The 17,540-nt window shown below is 47.2% G+C and overlaps 8 protein-coding genes across 8 annotated transcripts; 4 read left to right on the plus strand and 4 right to left on the minus strand.

Moving 5' to 3' along the window:
- Positions 1-1,111: 1,111 nt before the first annotated feature.
- N7478_009750 (uncharacterized protein) lies at positions 1,112-2,064 on the minus strand (the record flags this gene model as incomplete). Its single annotated transcript, XM_056925964.1, has 3 exons — positions 1,112-1,495; positions 1,570-1,643; positions 1,881-2,064. 3 exons carry the CDS (start codon positions 2,062-2,064, stop codon positions 1,112-1,114), a joined length of 642 nt encoding a protein of 213 aa, XP_056775334.1.
- A 1,334-nt stretch (positions 2,065-3,398) lies between these two features.
- N7478_009751 (uncharacterized protein) lies at positions 3,399-4,175 on the plus strand (the record flags this gene model as incomplete). The annotated part of the gene is made up of 3 exons (XM_056925965.1): positions 3,399-3,667; positions 3,723-3,979; positions 4,060-4,175. 3 exons carry the CDS (start codon positions 3,399-3,401, stop codon positions 4,173-4,175), a joined length of 642 nt encoding a protein of 213 aa, XP_056775335.1.
- A 1,822-nt stretch (positions 4,176-5,997) lies between these two features.
- N7478_009752 (PARP-type zinc finger-containing protein) lies at positions 5,998-7,643 on the minus strand (the record flags this gene model as incomplete). The annotated part of the gene is made up of 5 exons (XM_056925966.1): positions 5,998-6,756; positions 6,827-6,904; positions 6,992-7,166; positions 7,235-7,370; positions 7,628-7,643. The coding sequence occupies 5 exons, from the start codon at positions 7,641-7,643 to the stop codon at positions 5,998-6,000; spliced, it is 1,164 nt and encodes a 387-aa protein (XP_056775336.1).
- A 1,083-nt stretch (positions 7,644-8,726) lies between these two features.
- Positions 8,727-9,326, plus strand: N7478_009753 (PRKRIP1 family protein; the record flags this gene model as incomplete). Its single annotated transcript, XM_056925967.1, has 1 exon — positions 8,727-9,326. The coding sequence occupies one exon, from the start codon at positions 8,727-8,729 to the stop codon at positions 9,324-9,326; it is 600 nt and encodes a 199-aa protein (XP_056775337.1).
- Positions 9,327-9,638: 312 nt separating this feature from the next.
- Positions 9,639-11,174, plus strand: N7478_009754 (MFS transporter; the record flags this gene model as incomplete). Its single annotated transcript, XM_056925968.1, has 1 exon — positions 9,639-11,174. One exon carries the CDS (start codon positions 9,639-9,641, stop codon positions 11,172-11,174), a length of 1,536 nt encoding a protein of 511 aa, XP_056775338.1.
- A 416-nt stretch (positions 11,175-11,590) lies between these two features.
- Positions 11,591-13,556, minus strand: N7478_009755 (chaperonin-containing T-complex subunit CCT3; the record flags this gene model as incomplete). The annotated part of the gene is made up of 6 exons (XM_056925969.1): positions 11,591-11,686; positions 11,746-12,383; positions 12,449-13,039; positions 13,110-13,318; positions 13,401-13,467; positions 13,532-13,556. 6 exons carry the CDS (start codon positions 13,554-13,556, stop codon positions 11,591-11,593), a joined length of 1,626 nt encoding a protein of 541 aa, XP_056775339.1.
- Positions 13,557-14,034: 478 nt separating this feature from the next.
- Positions 14,035-15,416, minus strand: N7478_009756 (uncharacterized protein; the record flags this gene model as incomplete). Its single annotated transcript, XM_056925970.1, has 4 exons — positions 14,035-14,413; positions 14,479-15,123; positions 15,183-15,227; positions 15,292-15,416. The coding sequence occupies 4 exons, from the start codon at positions 15,414-15,416 to the stop codon at positions 14,035-14,037; spliced, it is 1,194 nt and encodes a 397-aa protein (XP_056775340.1).
- Positions 15,417-15,932: 516 nt separating this feature from the next.
- Positions 15,933-17,537, plus strand: N7478_009757 (bifunctional AAA family ATPase chaperone/translocase BCS1; the record flags this gene model as incomplete). The annotated part of the gene is made up of 2 exons (XM_056925971.1): positions 15,933-16,112; positions 16,173-17,537. The coding sequence occupies 2 exons, from the start codon at positions 15,933-15,935 to the stop codon at positions 17,535-17,537; spliced, it is 1,545 nt and encodes a 514-aa protein (XP_056775341.1).
- Between the last annotated feature and the right edge of the window lie 3 nt (positions 17,538-17,540).

Genomic DNA, 17,540 nt, shown 5'->3' on the forward strand with positions numbered 1-17,540 from the left:
TTTTTTTTTTTTTTTTTTTTTTGAGATCAGATGTCTTCATACTGAATTATAGGCGGAGCTCCCCGCTTCCCTCGGCCTCATCGAGCTCGGCCTGCAGGCGAGCCATATACTGAGGATGCCTAATCAACATATAGAAGAGCGCTTGGATCGTGGCGCTCACAGTATCGCCGCCCGAGCATCGCGCGAAAGGGCGGCCATCGAGAGAAGCGAAAGCCGGAAACAGCGTTATCTTACTGACCCGGAAGACAAAACGCTGAAAAATTGATTCCCTTGGCGCTCAAGTTTTTGATTCAAAAATGAGAGGCTTTTAGAATGGCTGCTTTGCCTTGATTTTAGCGGCAAGCGACAGACCCACAAGCTCTTTTTCAAGGCGTAAATTAGGTTTTTTGGTCTGATATGGTAGCAAGGGCCTCGGTATATCGCTTCTCAAGATCAGATGGCATATTGAATATGGTTGTGTTATACTGTGGTAGAATTGGTCTAAAATTTTGAAGGTCGGTGTGTGCGTTTTGGTCAGCACACCACTAGTGGTCAGGTCATGTGATGATTATTATGTATTTTTATTGCCAATTCCAGTTACAAACCTGCACCGCAAGTTTCGAGATCATGGTGAATTAAAACGGCTGCTCCTCATTCCTGTCCCCAGGAACATACACACTTTCGATTTGATCGGTCTCTAGATTGTGCTGAGGGCGGTTAATCTGGTGTTTCCGGACTTTTCCTGGTGGTGTCGAATGTGGAGATGAGATTTGCATGTGTCTGGTAACCCAGCGACCAGGGAACCATATCGGTACGTAATGGCGGGCAAATTGGCGGAGATATGGAAGAGAGCCACATAGTATAATAAAATTGCCTTCGATGTTGCTGTGGAACGTTCTTGGATGTCAATAACCTGTGTCACACCAAAAGACAGCAGAGGGAGAAAACGGGAGATGGGGCGTACATGAATATGCTAGCAAGAGCAATTTTGTACGAGACGTCCATGGAAGTCACAAGAGGCCATAATGTTGCCAGTCGCAGGATGCTTGTAACAATGGTTCTGTTCAAAGGGTCAATATGAGCAATTAGATTCGATAGTGGAATGCACCAATTCCAAAATCGATAGAGTTCCTTACAGGCATCCGATACCAAATATCACAGCCACTCCTAATTTTGGAATGAGGCGCATCCGAAGTCCCCACACGACCTTAACTGGGATCAGAATCAAAACGATGTCACTGACAGTATTGGTGATAGCTGTGGCAAGGTACACCGCTGGTCTGTTGATGCATGAGCCCCGCAGGATCGTTCCATCCCAGCCTTTTTGAAGAGGATTGCATGCAAATATTAGTGCTAGCGAGAGTGCTAGGCTATATCCGGAAATGATAAAGGCGAGAACGTAGAGAGTGTATTTCCAGCCTGTAAAAGTGTTCAGCAGCCTGTAGTACAGCATAAGAAGGGCTAGCTTTGCGAAGGCGAGACACGGGATATAAATAATCGCCGCAGCTAAAACAACCTGATACCGGAGACAAAGTTAAGATTGGCGGTCAAGTGTGTAGCGTATGGGCGACCAGAAATCTATTTGCTTACCTTTTCCAAGATGATTATAGTCGTTGGGGCAAGTTCCGTGATGTGAAATCCAATTCCACCATGCCAGTAACCATCTAAGATAAGAAAGTGGTTTAGGTTAACTGGCTTCTGATAACCCAAGGAGTAAAAGGCCATACTCACACATGATTGTTGCTTGTGTGCCCACGGAAAACGTCTTTGGCGGGACGAATAAGTTAATTCAGTTCACTGTAGCTGGAACTGGTATGCCTACCCAAGCAAATATAATGAAAACTACCTCGTGACCTAGTATTAATTTGAGAATAAAGACTGATAAGCAAGATATGACGTACCATCATCCCACCAAAACTTCCTCATTACCAGCGTCTTCGTATAGATTCGCATCGCAAGCGAGCTGGTACTCAGTAACAGCCCCATCACAACTATCACTAGATTTGCAGTTCGTAGCCATGGTGTGGTCAAACCAGGGCTAGTTGCAGTTGCTCGGATATACAATTCTCCAGTGACATCGGTCATCTTTGAGAGAATTTGGGATACTTAGTCATGTCAAAAACGGGGCATCATGTGAAGCTTGGCAGCATTTCTGATATCACAAAGGGCAAAGATAAAAGAGGGGAAAGGAAGAATTGGAAAGAAGGGTAGAGGCTTTCTCTATATTGAGGACGAAGGTATGAATCATCGAATTTCATTGCAGCGAGTGGAAGTCGCGTACACGCGAGGAACCATGGTTTTGGATTGCGGTCGAGACTATCAAATAGAAACCATCTTAAGAGATTTAACCGCGCAAATCCGCGGCTATAGTTCCTTGGTTTCCGAAAAGTCTATCACAACCCCCAGATTGGAAAATTAATACATTTCGATCCCTACACTGGTATAGTTCTTGTTTACTATATATGAATGGTACCTAAATAAAGTCCTGTCTGGAAGTCGGTGCATTCATTTCATAATTCTTTCCTCTCCGCCACTCTAATAAGTGCTTTGGCCTGGACGATAATGTTCGCGAAGTACTCCCAGCTTGTACATCACAAGTCTACTCTACCACAAAATAGCCCGCTAACTTGGGAACAGTGGTAACTTCTCGCTGAATCTCAAAACCACCCATCTCCTATTCCTACCGATGCGCATTGGTCTGGAAGAGGACAATCCCGAACGATCTCCCTCGTCTAGATCTTCTCTTATCCATCCACCCGAAGAAGCTTTTCCCATATCATCGGCAAATATCTTCTCCTTCAACATGCCCTTGAAGAATCTCCCCTTCCCATATATCCTTGATTCCGATTTCAACCCTACTCAATTTCATTGGACAGAAAACATATTACCATTACTTCCCACTCCTAAATTCTTTTCTTCTTCAACATCCATTTGAACAACTCTATTCACACTATCTATGTTGATCGCGACCGAGTTGTCTAGGTACTTCCAAATAGAACTTCTAGTACAGCTATTCTCTACATCCTAAAATATTGTCTACTCCAACCTTCATTTTCTTTCCTCTTCCTCTTCCTCTTCCTCTTCCTCTTCCTCTTCCTCTTCCTCTTCCTCTTCCTCTTCTTCTTCTTCTTCTCTTCTCTTCATCATTACCCTTTTCTTCTTCTTCATCTATCTTTCCTTCGTCCACATTTGCCTTTCATTTCCTCAGCATCCAGCCCTTCTTCTTACAACACGCCTGGAGAAACCAATTCTACACCATCTATCTTGACGGTGAACAAGTATCCACTTTCATCAGACGAAAACCTTACATCGATATTTCTCTCTGCCACAAAATCTTGTCTTCTTCAACATCCGCCCGAAGAAATTACATCTATTCTTCCATGCCTCGGAAATCACTCTCAGCCCAATTGAACGTCAAAATGACCTCTTATGCCCCCACCACAGCGGGTTTGACGAAAGCAAACTCGCCTCACGAGTTACTGCCCGGAGAGGTGTACTTGGTCCGATTCAAAAACAGCCTCAGAGATTACGAAACAGACCTCTGGCTGGGAGTGATTCTCACCGAAGAAGACGGACCAGGAAGAACCCTCCAAGGGCGTGCAAAGGGAGCAAAGCCCATCGAAGGCATATGGACTACGTCACTGAGCGAACGAGTATACCCAGTGTATATGCCTAGCCGAAACAGCTAGTGAGTTGATGATATTTACAATCCCTTGAACTATTTACTAACATCACGTTTATAGTCGGTGGACTCCCGTTGGCGATCTTTTTAACATCGAAACGAAAGTCCCCGGATTATTTCGACAGAACAGTGATCGCGACGATGCGGCATTATTTCGAGACATTCAGAGAATTGCCTTGAAGAAGCCCGACTATCTGTTCTGGAAGAAGATGTCAGAGAAAGAATATTATGTCAAAGGCAAGCGGAGCAGAGTGCTGGAGCTGGAGGTACCTGAAGGATATGAGGATATTCTTGATGGTATGAATGGGCCATTGGAAGGTATGTTTGAATGAGAGGAGACACGATTGGAAAGACGTTTAGAAAGAGGTGTTGGTACCTATGATAACACTTGCTTTTAGAAGATGATTCGATGAATGGCCCATCTGAGCTTGATGCCGGACCGATGAGTCCACCTCCCTCCAAAATACAGGCATCTACATCATCTGAATCATCTCGAGCAGGCTCTTCTCCATAAGTTACTTAGCCATGTGAGAACTATGAACTAGAAGAACTATTGACTAATAGGGTCCGGGCTAGTATCCAACGTCTCAGTTTTCCGGGAGAGAGCTCCTCCTTTCTAACATATGTGCATGAACATGTTCAGCCAGAGCCAAAGCCACAGGCATCGGGCAGTGAAGATGTTGTGTTTAAAACCGAAGATGGGTCCAGCCCCAGCACCGTTCTAGTCAGCATGATAGAAAGTGCCTACAAAAAATTCACTATTTCCCAGGCAATCGACGAGATATTGCTTCAAAAGCCCGAGGCAGGCGAGATACTCGGAGTCTTTGAAGACGCATTGCGAGTCCAGGAACTACCGGAAGCGGCCAAACTAAAGTCATATCTGGTAAGCAAAGAGTTCGAACCTCTCCTCATATAGGTTCTGAACCCAGCGGCGCCAAATATGACCAGCACAGCCAGCGAGAACACCACCCAAAAGTATAACTCTACAACAGGCAATCCGCTCCCTGGGCCATCTATACACTTATGCAAGTCACTTCCACAAGCCAGCGTTGATCAGGTTGATCACCCAAAAGCTGCAAGTTGCATGGAACTAATATCCAGGTACATCTCAACTTGACCCTCTGTTGGATGTTACCATGATGGCATGGAAGGGTGCTAGCTTCTCGGCCTCAGAGAAAAAAGACCACCTGCAGGAGTGGCTTCTGATGTTTATTGCCGATACAGAGAATCTCTTCCAATATGCTTGCGGTGTCAAATACTTGGAGGTAATGATGAAACTTCCTGCTCTTTTTGATGCTCTTTTTGATGCTGTTATTGAGATGAGAAAAAAGAATGTTGCGAATTACCCACAGAGGTACATGGATGTTCGGATTGCGATTCGCAACCGAGGAATGTAGGAGATGTGAAAGGTGCCTATTATCTATTATCTATCATCTCTTATGTGCATTATGATGCGTTGTATTATTACAATGGCTTTGATATTATGTTTGATATTATGTTTGGCCTTTTTGTGTTCATTTCTAGACTGAGTTGTTCTTCAAATTAACTAGGTGTGAGCAGCTATTTGTTACCTAAATTGTGAGCCTTTCCGAGTTTGAATGGAAGCATTCTTCTATTTATTTTTTATCAATGGTCTTCTACCATATTTTTATTTGCTTTTTACCAAGGATTCATATGCATCCTTATCAGAGGAAAGGGAATATGTATTATTGGAGAGGGGTTTGACTGCGTTTTTTTGTGCTTTAACGAAGTATCCAGAATGACATCTTTTGCAAAGCATTCATGTATACTCAAATTTTATTCAATAGCTATCCAAGCAGCTATAGAAGTATCAATTATCATCTAGATTCCCCCCTTTTTTTATAGCCTCGCTACCTGATTCACTACAGGGGTACTCTACCCGTGTAGGTCCTTGGGTGGATGTAGGAGTCATTAATTACCATATTAGATACAGTAGAATTGCGGAAATCAGACGCGCTTCATTAATTCTCTGAAAGACAACAATGATGATGAACGCATCATTCGTCAAAGGCCCCTGGTATCCGCAAAGCATGTTTCCTGACACAGGCATATGAAACAATACCAAAAAACGAATGCGATAATGAGTTCGACAAAGGAAATGAGCAGTGCAGGCTAAAACATGATGTGAAACGCTCATACCCTTAAAATACGCACGAGCATCAACCCACTGTCAATGAAAGCTTCAGAAAAGAGAGAAAAAAAACAATCCAGCACCTCAACGCAGCCTCCGAAAACAACACAACACAAGTTTGAACAGCAATATTTCAAGTCTGAAGCATTAGGATGACTCAAAATCAACTCAATCGGAATTTTAATCAGTTCTCATCGGGGGAGTCTGCCTTTTTGCGCCCAATACTCTTGGCCTTTGAGTTCGGCTTCGGCTTCACAGCAGCGGTGTCTTGCTCAGTATCCTGGGTCTTAGCGGCTTTGGCAGATCTACCACGGCGCTTGGGCTCTGGAATAATTTCATTTATATCCTCATCGTCTTCGTCCAAGGCAGCAGCTTTGCGCTTTGATACCCTAGCAGATCTGTTCGGGTTCTCTTCAGCTGGGGCAGCTGTCTTGGCGACACGTCCGCGCTTCTTAGGCTCGGAGTCGGCAGCGTTGTCGGCTTTAGCGGAGGCAGCCTTTTTGCTGGCAGCTTTGGGAGCTGCTTTCTTGGGGGGTTTTTTATCTTCAGAGTCAGCCTCGGCCTTCACAGACTCCTTCTTGACAGCCTTCTTGCTATCAGTTTCGGAGACAGCTGTCTTGGAGAGTTGCTCATCCTCGGAATGGGGCTCAGCCTTGACAGCCTTCTTGTTGACAGGCTTGGGAGCGGCTTTCTTGGAGAGCTGTTCATCTTCGGAATCAGGCTCAGCCTTGACGGCCTTCTTGTTGGTAGACTTGGGAGTGGCTTTCTTGGAAAGTTGCTCATCCTCGGAATCGGGCTCAGCCTTGACGGCCTGCTTGCTGGCAGACTTGGGAGCGGCTTTCTTGGGGAGCTTTTCATCTTCAGAGCTGGCTTCCCCCTTGACAGCCTTATTTCGACCTTTAGCAGGTTTGGTCTCCTCGGGATCTTTGACAGAACCGTCATCCTAGTAGATTATTAGCCGAATGTCAATGGTGAACAAGAGCAAATTTATAACAAGAGACTTTGGTTCTTACCTCTCCTGCATTCTTCTTTGGGGTGCGAGGCTTTGGAACCCGGAAAGTACGACAACCTGGGCGATTCATCTCAATGTCCTATTATTGTATTAATTAGACTTGTTGAAACCGAAGACACGCCAAGTAGGAAGGCGGCCAATTGATCAGCGGATCCTCAGTACTCACACCCTTCCAAACACTATCATCAACATGGCCATTTTCCAAGGCAAGTTTGACTACTTCCTGATCTTCCTCAGGGAGGTCAACGAAGCCATCCAGAACATCATAGTTTCCCTCGTCACCATGCGCTTCTATCAAATCTTTCTTGAGGTTCTCAATAACACGAGGAGTGGTACATCCCCTTCGCCAATTAGTTCATGAATCTGAAGATCGGCGAGATAAGGATTTTCATCTGTCCTCATTACTCACCAATGGCGCCAGAACCAGCTTTGGAAATTTCCGTTGTCGACCCAAGATCCCAGGCGGAGGGTGCCTTTCTGGATTTTCTCCTTGGCATCTTTGCATTCCTTGTTCTGGCAGCTAGCACGGCTGGTTTTACTGAGTTCTGTGTTGAACATTAGTACTGTTATTTAGGAATATTCGCATGCATGGTGGGTGGAATTAGAGGGTATGGCATGCTGGCAATCCAGTTCGTTGGCGCTGGGACCAACTGCATAATCCCAGTAAAGTCGAGCGTCCACCAAACAGACCCACGCACCATGATGTCCTGGGAAATACTAGATACAACCAGGAAAGGTGGTCCAGATCAGGTGGGGTCGGCAAATCGAGTGATTGCTAGCATAAGAGTACAGAGGGACTTACCGATACGGTGCGGCATGCTGACGCGCCCAGGAGATCAGGGGCACGCTGTTACAAAACAAGAAGATAGCAATGAGGCCGGAAATTCGGGATCAGTTCTATGAGCTCAGAAAATACTGGTGCTAACTAGAAGGGTTGGGTAATAACTGGGGGGGGGGGATGAACAGAAAAAGAGGGTGAGGGTCGAAGTGACGTGACGCCAGCTGTAGCTGTAAGTCAAACACGCAACACAAACCTCAGCAAAATCTTCAGCCACCAGTCCATTGGCCCTACAGTCCGTTTCTTTGCTTATTGTATGGTTCTTATACTTTATATTTTTGAATAGTTTCCTCCTTTGCATGTTTCGGGAATTTCATGTGTTAATTTATTTTTGAATTGGCTCTGAGAGTATTTTTTCGCGTCTGGCTTTGCAGAATGCCCATATATCTATGGCTCAAACACGCTTTGGGGGAGATCCCTCTATTACAACAAAGAAAGCCTGGAGAAAAACCTAAATGATGCTCATAAATTTCTTTTCTTTTCCACAGCTGCAGCTATTCGCCAAAAAAAAGAAGAAGAAAGAAAACCAAGGGGCTTGGAGAGTTGGGTTAAAAAATCATACCCATGGACTGTATACAAAGCTATGTGTCATGTATTTAGGCAGTATACCATAATATTTATAGGAGCGAGACTGCAGCTAATTGTACATTGATCTACCGAGAAAGTTCTGACGACTGCTTTACTACTATGCAAGCTTCAACTAGGAAATATGCTCCAGCTTTAATGATTCTGGCCGTTGATTTGTATGCGATCGCCAAAACGGGTTAGCGTGAGGCCGAGCTTCATCTTCTTTTCAACTTCTCGCCGGTTTCCCATCTGACTGACAACTAAGGAGTACCACACCCCTGGCTGTTCCTACTCTGCTCCACCGTATTAGATAACAGATATCTGAAAGGAGTCCTTTTCATCTGGAAAAAAACACACGCGACCACACTCCACCGCGCTATATCCAGGTCCCCAAATCAACCACTAAGACCGGCCAAACCTTCCCTCGACCTCTTCAATCTGCTTGTGATACGAATCATAAAGATATCAAAGAAAGCACAACCCATAAAAACCCACCATGTCCGAACCAGGCCCAGAATCACTCCCTACTAGCGCCGATCCGCGCAGCAAACGCCCTACCAAGCGCCGCGCCGTGACACCACACTCCGAACATGCATCGGAAATTAAAACCCTCTTCAAAGATCCCTCAAAAGAGCTTCGAATTCCGATAGCCGCGAAAGATCGCACAGTCGCAACGCTTTCCGCCCCGCCAGAGATCGTCACAAACGTCCAGGGTTCATCGGCTGGTGCGGGATCGGGCGAATTCCACGTCTACAAGGCTAGTCGGCGCCGCGAGTATGAGCGACTACGAGGGATGCAGGAGGAAGTAGATAAGGAGAAGAGCGACGAACAATGGGAGAAGGAGCGGGAGGAAGCGAAGAAAAAGGACGAGGAGAAAACGGATAAGAACCGTCGGAGGAGAGAGAAGAAGAAGGCTGCGAGGGGGAAACAAAAGAATGGAAATGCTGGCGATGATGGTATGGACATTGAAGGACCTGCGCCAGGAATGAAGAAGAACCCGAATGCTCCTGGTGCTCGTAATGGTGAACAACCTGCTGGTGCGGATACGCAGCATGTCGAGGAAGTTCCTGGTGTGATTATCCATGACGATTATTGAGTCTGACTTGTATGGATACGATCCTGTTGTACAATATTGATACCCATTTTATAATTGAGAGTCTCTCAAGGCTAATGTATACATAGACTTGCATATTCCGGATATAAAACTAGTAAGGCGTGCCGGTTACGGGAATGGATCCATTAGTTAGTTAGTTAGTTTAAGGCGGGGTTTACATAATAAGCCCGCGAATCGGCCTTTTGCCCGCTTGAATTAGATGTTTTTTCTCCTCCCCATCTCTCCAACAAGCTAGAAAGACATTTCTGTGTCCCCCGCTGTGTCCATCTGCTCAGTCGAATCCTGTCCTGAGAAATGGTCGTCACAAGTTCGGGGAGCACCCGGCACCACTCTGGCCGAGAATCGGCTACCCGTCTTGGCGATGAAAGCGGCCTTGTGAACGAGACTACAAGTCTCCTGGGACCTGGGAGAGCTGTTCCCGCTGATGGGGATCATTTAGGCCCAGAGTATGGTGCAACACAGTCAGACGAAGATGTCATCAAAAATGATGAAGGGAAACCCCTGCCTCTGCGTCAAATTTTATTTCTATGTTACGCCAGAGCGATAGAACCCCTGGCTTTCTTTTCGATCTTTCCCTATGTGAGCCAGATGGTTCAGGACAATGGCAATGTCTCAGATACGGATGTTGGGTTCTACAGCGGAGTCATCGAGTCTCTGTTCTCTTTGACACAGGCTGTCGTCATGCTATTCTGGGGCCGTCTAGCCGATCGCATCGGGCGTAAACCGGTGCTAGTCTTTTCCTTGATTGGCGTAACCATTGCGACGAGTCTATTCGGAATGGCAAAGTCTATAGACCAAATGATCTTATTCAGGTGCATTGCCGGTGTCTTTGCCGGGACTATCGTCACCATCCGAACCATGATAGCCGAGCATAGCACGCCCAGCACTCAAGCCCGAGCATTCAGCTGGTTCGCTTTTAGCGGAAACTTGGGCATTTTTTTCGGTCCTTTGCTAGGTGGTGCGCTTGTCGACCCCGTACGCCACTGGCCGAGTATATTTGGGGACAACCGGTTCTTTCAACATTATCCCTACGCCCTTTCCAGTTTTGTCGTGGCGCTAGTGGGAGCCACTGCTGCTCTTTCCAGCGCCTTATTCGTCGAAGAGACACTGAAGAAGGAACCGGTTATTACTGCTGGCGATGGCGAGACAGCCGAAAATCAGCCACTAGTCAAACACCACGACATGTCGACATTGGAGCTCATTAAGGCGCCGGGAGTCGGTATAGTTATCTACACATATGGACATATCATGATCCTCGCCTTTGCTTACACAGCCATTGTGCCTGTGTTCTGGTCCACACCCGTTCACCTCGGAGGATATGGCTTTACGCCTATGCAGAATTCATTGCTGATGGGCATGAACGGTGCCGCTCAGGCTGCGTGGCTCCTCTTGGTATTCCCACCACTGCAGAAAAGGATTGGATCAAATGGGGTCATCCGCCTTTGCGCAGCTGCGTACCCGGCCTTTTTACTCTCTTGTCCACTTGGAAATGTCCTTTTACGTGCGGGGACCACGGCGTCCACAAACGTTTTTTGGATCTTTGTTCCGATCTCGCTGGTAATAGGTTGTGGTGTAAGCATGAGCTTCACAGCAATTCAGCTAGTTGTCAATGACGTCTCACCGTCGCCGAAGGTCCTTGGTACCCTTAACGCTTTGGCATTGACCGGGATCAGTGTGTTGAGAGCTTTGACTCCGGCTCTCTCTACTAGTCTTTTTGCCATTGGGGCGAGGACGCAACTGGTTGGTGGTCACGCTATTTGGATTCTCTTAGCATTGTTCGCCTCCGGATTGTTGCTCGTGGTTAAGCACCTTCCCGCACCTATGAAGTAAGAAGGGCCCCAGCATTTCGCTATCCTGAAGTCTGGAAAAATGGAAAAGCTAAATTGTATATAACTGATGCCATGGTTGAGATGGCCACAGCGATTCTCTGAGGCATGCACGGGTTTGCATCAAAATTTGATATAGCTCGCTCAGCCATGATGCATGTAACTAAAATCATACGTTATTCAAATGACAGATTGTTCATCAATGAGGCTATTCCAAGGTTATATTGAGTATTTACTATGCATGCATGTATGTATGTATGTATGTATGAAAAAAGTACACTGTACGAATATATCCAATCATGTCATTTTGGTCTAGGATGTTCATACAAAAAAAGTAAAGTCCCAGAGGTGATCGTATAGCATTATGTACGGACCTCAAGTCCTGCATCATTTTTTTTAAGGTTCTTGCTCATCTATTACTTATTCCTCACCACCACCACCGCCGCCACCGCCGGCTGCTTGAGCAGCCGACTTACCGCTGCAGATATCATCGACACGGAGAAGCAAGCAAGCAGACTTTAAGACAATTTAGTTAGTAGACTGTATGGACTGCAAAGTGAATATAAGCAACTTACCTCGACAGCAGTCTTGATACTCTGAAGCTTGACAGCCTCAGGCTCCCAAACGCCATACTCCTTCATATCAACCAGGTTGCCAGAGTCGCCATCCAGACCCCAAGTGGTGTGACCCTCAACGTGCTTAGCACGCAGACGTGTCAGAACACGAATAGGGCTTGCACCAGCGTTCTGGGCAAGTGTGCGAGGAATGACCTCCATGGCATCGGCAACGGCCTTGTAGGGCCATTGCTGCACACCCTCGACGGAACGAGCCAGTTGGCTCAGCTTGACGGAAACAGCCATCTCAACGGCACCACCACCGGGGGAGAGACGGGGGTGGAAAATAACGTTACGTGCAACGCCCATGGCATCGTGGAGGTTACGCTCGATCTCGTTCAGAATATCCTTGGAGGGACCACGCAGAAGAATGGTGCAGGCCTTGGGGGACTGGCACTTGCGCATAAATGTGAAGTACTCGTCACCAATCTTCTCGATCTCAAAGAGGCCACAGCGGGTACCGATGTCGGACTCCTGGATGTCATCAACACGGTTGACAATAGTAGCTCCGGTGGCACGGGCGATACGGTTGTTGTCGGTCTTGCGGACACGGCGGAGGGCGGTAATGTTGGCCTTCATGAAGAAGTGCTGTGCGAGATCTGGATAATGTGCATTAGTTAGACAAGTAGTTCGGTCCATATAAAACCACAGTGTATTTTCTTACCAGATACACCCTTCTCGGTGATGACGATGTCAGGCTTGAACGCCACGATAGCGTCACACAAGTGCTTCACCTGCTCCTCCTCAATCTGCAGAATTCGGTTCCAGTCGTCCTCCTTTGTGACCTCGATATTTGTCTGAGACTCGCCCTTCTTGTACTCCAGAGGACAGTCAAGCAGAAGAATACGAGGGTTTTCGATTCTCCTGCGCATCTTGGGGTGGGTGATATCCTTGTTGACCATAACACCATCAATAACCTCGGAGTCCTCGATTTGACCACCGGGAATCTTCTCGATACGAGCATAGCGCTTGATATCAACCTCCTGCTTTCCACCACCGATGTCGAAGGAAACTGTTCGGACGGCGTTCAATGCCAGCTTGCACATGAGATCGGACCACCGAGAAACGAACTTGGTACCGATGGAGGAGTGAATAAGAGACGCCATGGCCTTATCATCGGTGACATCGACGGGGATGGAGACCTCCTCGATAATCTGAAGGGCATCGGCGAGGGCACGCTTGAAGGCGGAGATAATGACAACGGGGTGAATGTTACGTTCGAGTTGAGGAAGGGACTGAGCAAGCATCTCACCAGCTATTGCAATGTTAGAGTATATCCAAAGATAAGATTCCTAGTGTTCGGCGGGAGAAGGGGAAAAGGTTACCCAGGATAATGACTGATGTGGTTCCATCTCCAACCTCTTCGTCCTGAGTACGGCTGAGCTCGATCATACTCTTGGCCGCAGGGTGTGACACCTCGATCTCTCGCAAGATAGCGTGACCATCGTTAGTGAGAACGATACCGCCCATTGGGTCGAGCAGCATCTTCAGCATGGCTTTGGGGCCGAGACATGATCGAATAATATCGGCCACACTAGTGGGGGGTAAATTGTATTAGTATCGGGAGTTGCAAGGCCAACGACAAAGCCCGGATAGGGAAGGAAGAAGTATCGTACGTCTTAGCAGCAGTAATGTTAGAAAGCTGCGCACGGCGACCAACTTGACGGTCACCGGCATTGGTGTCTATTCAGGGGACCGTAAATTAGTAAATGCCGCCTGAGCGAGATGTCTGGGGAGGGGCACGCACTCATCACCACCACCGGAGCCTGCATGCTGGCGGTAATTCAATGTGTCAAATAGGTGAAAAGAAAGGAAGTGGGCTCTAGCCAAATGCAAAAACAATACTCCTGATGAACAGAGAGAAGACCAACTCGGAGCCGCGTTGAGGTCGCCCGCATCCCAAATTTCCAAAGTGGGAGCTCCCTGACACTAAGCCCAAAGGGGAAATGACAAACTAGGCAAACAAGAACTGCATCGAAATCGACTATGAACGGTTCATAGATCCGTCAACATTCTATGACTACAATCGGCTTGATGATTGTTTTTACTACGATACAATGATTGCAACAACGCTGTGATTAGATGTGAGAAAGATTGCTTTTATTACATTGATGAATACATCCACAATATCGTACAGCGTTCTCGACTTTTCAACTTAAGCTACCCCTCATCACCCGTGAAAATCGGATTGTGTCTGTCACTGAGAGACTTGGGGCGCTTTTATAGATGGTGGGTATTATATAGCCTTGATCAGTATTCACGGCTTTCGCCAATATCCACCACATCAAAGACCCCCTTCTCGGGAAGACCAAACTTCTTGAGCGCAACCTTCAGCTTCTCCGGGGGCTCAAGAACGTCTTCCTCAGTCAGAACCCAAGTTCCCCAGTGAATACCAAGTGCGCTCTTGCACTTTGTATCTTGGAAAATTGATACCGCATCATGTGGATCACCGTGGGCAGGACTCCATATATGACGAGGAGCATATGCACCAATTGGAATCAACCCCAGGTCAAATGGACCGCGGAACTCACCCACCTGCTTGAAAGCAGGGCATACGGGGAAATCATGCTTTGCATCATGATCATCCTCGCCCTCGGGAAGTTTAGAAACTGGCCGGTATCCGGTGTCTCTGTACAATAGAGCTATGTCAACGGTCGTCACATCTTAAAAACTAGATTGTGAAGCTCGACTTACCCTGCGAAGTAGAGTTTCTTGCCTCCTGACTCAAGGGCCCAAGAGCACCACAAAGTCTTATTTCGATCAAAGGGACCACGAGCACTAACATGCTGACAAGGCAAGCAACTAATACGGGCGGTGATATCCTTAATATCCCCACTCTTTGAGCTCTCCCCACCAGCAGCTTCAACACTCATTTCTTTCTCCGTTGTCGGAGCCAAAGTGATGTCGCGCTCATCCCACCAATCTAACTCGGTAACCTTCTCGATACCGCAGCTTTTAAACCAAGCTTTGTTTCCAAGAGGAACGAAGAAATGGCAATTAGGATGCTTCTTCGCAATTGCTGTCACAGTATGATAGGACAAATGATCATAGTGATTATGGGAAATCACAACTGCATCGATTAAGGGTATATCGTTGGGCTGACAAGGAGCGTCTGTAAAGCGTTTAGGTCCCAACAAGTTATACGGTCCGCAACGCTCTTCGAGGACCGGGTCAAAGAGGACTCGCAGGCCACTTGGAAATTCGGCATAGTACGCAGCATGTCCTAGCCAAGTCGCGCGCAACTTGGCCGTCTCGCGACTGGGTAGGAATTCGGGTTTGCGAACAAGAACTGTAGGGCCACTCGTATTGGGGACGTTTCCTGTGCCATTAAACCGACGTCTGGGGACACACTTGTGAGAACTTGATCCAGCTTACAGCTTCGAGCATATTTTACTTACTTCATGACCTCAAAAACACTAGACAGTCCAACATCCCGCCATGAACTATTAACCTCGGGTCAGTGTCATGCCATACACACGTGAAAGGAATGAGGTTGTAATCGCTCACTCCCAGGGATTTCTGAAGCCAGATGCAGTATGATGACTCTTTTGAGTAGCATCTTCTGGGGCAGGTCTGTTTGAAGTGGTAGCGACAGACAGCGCGTATAATATTTCTGTTGTTGTTACACCCATGTTTCGAACAGACATATACGGCCGATAATAGTTTGGCCGAAAAGAACGGGCCTGCTGCAGAAAGCCGCGCATGGGGGATAAAGTAGCTTTTTAAATCCACCCCCCTGGGATCGGACTGATCGTGCGCGCGGAACCTGCGCAGGCCTTCGGCGTTGTGACAGAGAGGAATGCCGGGGAAGAGAAAACTGCCATTGGCCTTTTGGCTAAACCCGAGTATCTCCGTGCCGGCATCCAATTGCCCGACGGAAAGACTTCATACCCGAAGCTGACAATGGCTGATAATTTTGAACTTTATTCATGTTGTAGATCGAAACTATCAGAAATAATATAGATAATGACACAATAGAATATCCAGATTAAATGGATTTGGTTATGATACCCATGGCTTTCACCGTTGTACAACCGGGGGAATACCAGATCAGATCAGACCGGGCCGTTATAAGTCCGATATCTTTTTCTTATCGCGAACTCTAGCTCTGGTACTCCAAGTCACCACTGCGACATCGTGATTTGGGTATGGAATCAAGTGGCACCCCCAATGCTGTGCCTGATGCAGTGGCAGCGCCGTCTGCGCCGTCTGCTGGGGACCTAATTCTTCAACAGAAAGCACAGACGCTCCAAAATTCCCAACAAGCGTCCCAAGCTGGGGATGGTGGTCTCTTGTCGCAACTAACAAGCAATCCCTTATTCACAGCTGTATGTGGCCTCCTGCCAAGAAAATAATGTGGATATGAATAACTAAAGCTTTAATTATAGGGATTTGGTCTTGCAGGTCTAGGAGCGGGTCTCACATTTGCTCAAAAAGGAGTTCGTCACGGCGCAGCTTTGTTGCGTCGCCGTATGTTGGTGGACGTCGAGATCAGCATCAAAGATGATTCATATCCATGGTTTCTTCATTGGATGACCCTATATCAGCAATCACAGCTTGGTGCAGCCCGTGCCGGGGCAGCCAACTCCAGCTTTATGGATCGCCTACTTCAAAAAATGACCCCCGGAATGCGCCACCTCTCCATCCAAACACAGAAACTCGAACACTCAAACGGTGCGATTCATACACACTTCTCCCTGGTACCCGGGCCAGGAAAACACGTTCTTCGCTACAACAATGCCTTCATTTTCGTCAATCGCGTACGCGAATCAAAGTCCCGGGATATTCAAACTGGAAAACCGTGGGAAACGATCACTTTGACCACACTCTACTCTCATCGACACATATTTGAAGAACTGTTCAAGGAAGCGCATGCATATGCTGCGAAGTCGCATGAAGGAAAAACGACCATATATAACAGCTGGGGTACCGAATGGAAACCATTCGGTAACCCGCGACGCAAGCGTCCGATAGAGTCCGTGGTTCTTGCCGAGGGCGTTAAAGAGCGCATAGTGGACGACGTTCAAGATTTTATCTCTAGCTCATCTTGGTATCATGACCGTGGAATTCCCTATCGACGTGGCTACCTGCTTTATGGACCTCCAGGAACTGGTAAGAGTTCCTTTATTCAAGCACTGGCAGGCGAGTTGGACTACGACATTGCAATCTTGAATCTGAGTGAGCGTGGATTGACCGATGACCGATTAAATCACCTTCTAACCATCGTTCCTAATCGAACTTTGGTTCTGCTGGAAGATGTAGACGCGGCCTTTTCGAATCGACGTACCCAAACCGATTCTGATGGGTATCGTGGGGCTAATGTCACATTTTCCGGTTTATTGAACGCACTTGATGGAGTGGCTAGTGCCGAAGAACGCATTATATTCCTCACGACGAATCACGTTGAGCGGCTTGACGAGGCCCTGGTCCGACCGGGGCGCGTGGATATGACTGTTCGTCTTGGCGAAGTATCACGTTACCAGGTTGGTTGCCTCTGGGACCGATTCTATGAAGAGCTTGATACCGATGGGTCTCACCGAAAGATCTTCCTTGATCGACTGCAAGAACTTGGATTGATTGAGGATGAAAGCGGGTTCAAGGCCGATCGCTCCAGGAACACCAGCGCAGCAGCTCTCCAAGGACTGTTCCTGTATAACAAAGGTAATATGGAGGGCGCAGTAGCTATGGCCGAAGGACTTACCTATTCGGTGCATGATGAGGCTATGGAACATAGCCAAGGCCCCAACGAATAATTG

The sequence above is a fragment of the Penicillium angulare genome (genome assembly GCF_028827245.1).
Source record: "Penicillium angulare strain IBT 27051 chromosome Unknown utg000007l_segment0_segment0, whole genome shotgun sequence".
Classification (NCBI taxonomy): Eukaryota; Fungi; Ascomycota; class Eurotiomycetes; order Eurotiales; family Aspergillaceae; genus Penicillium; species Penicillium angulare.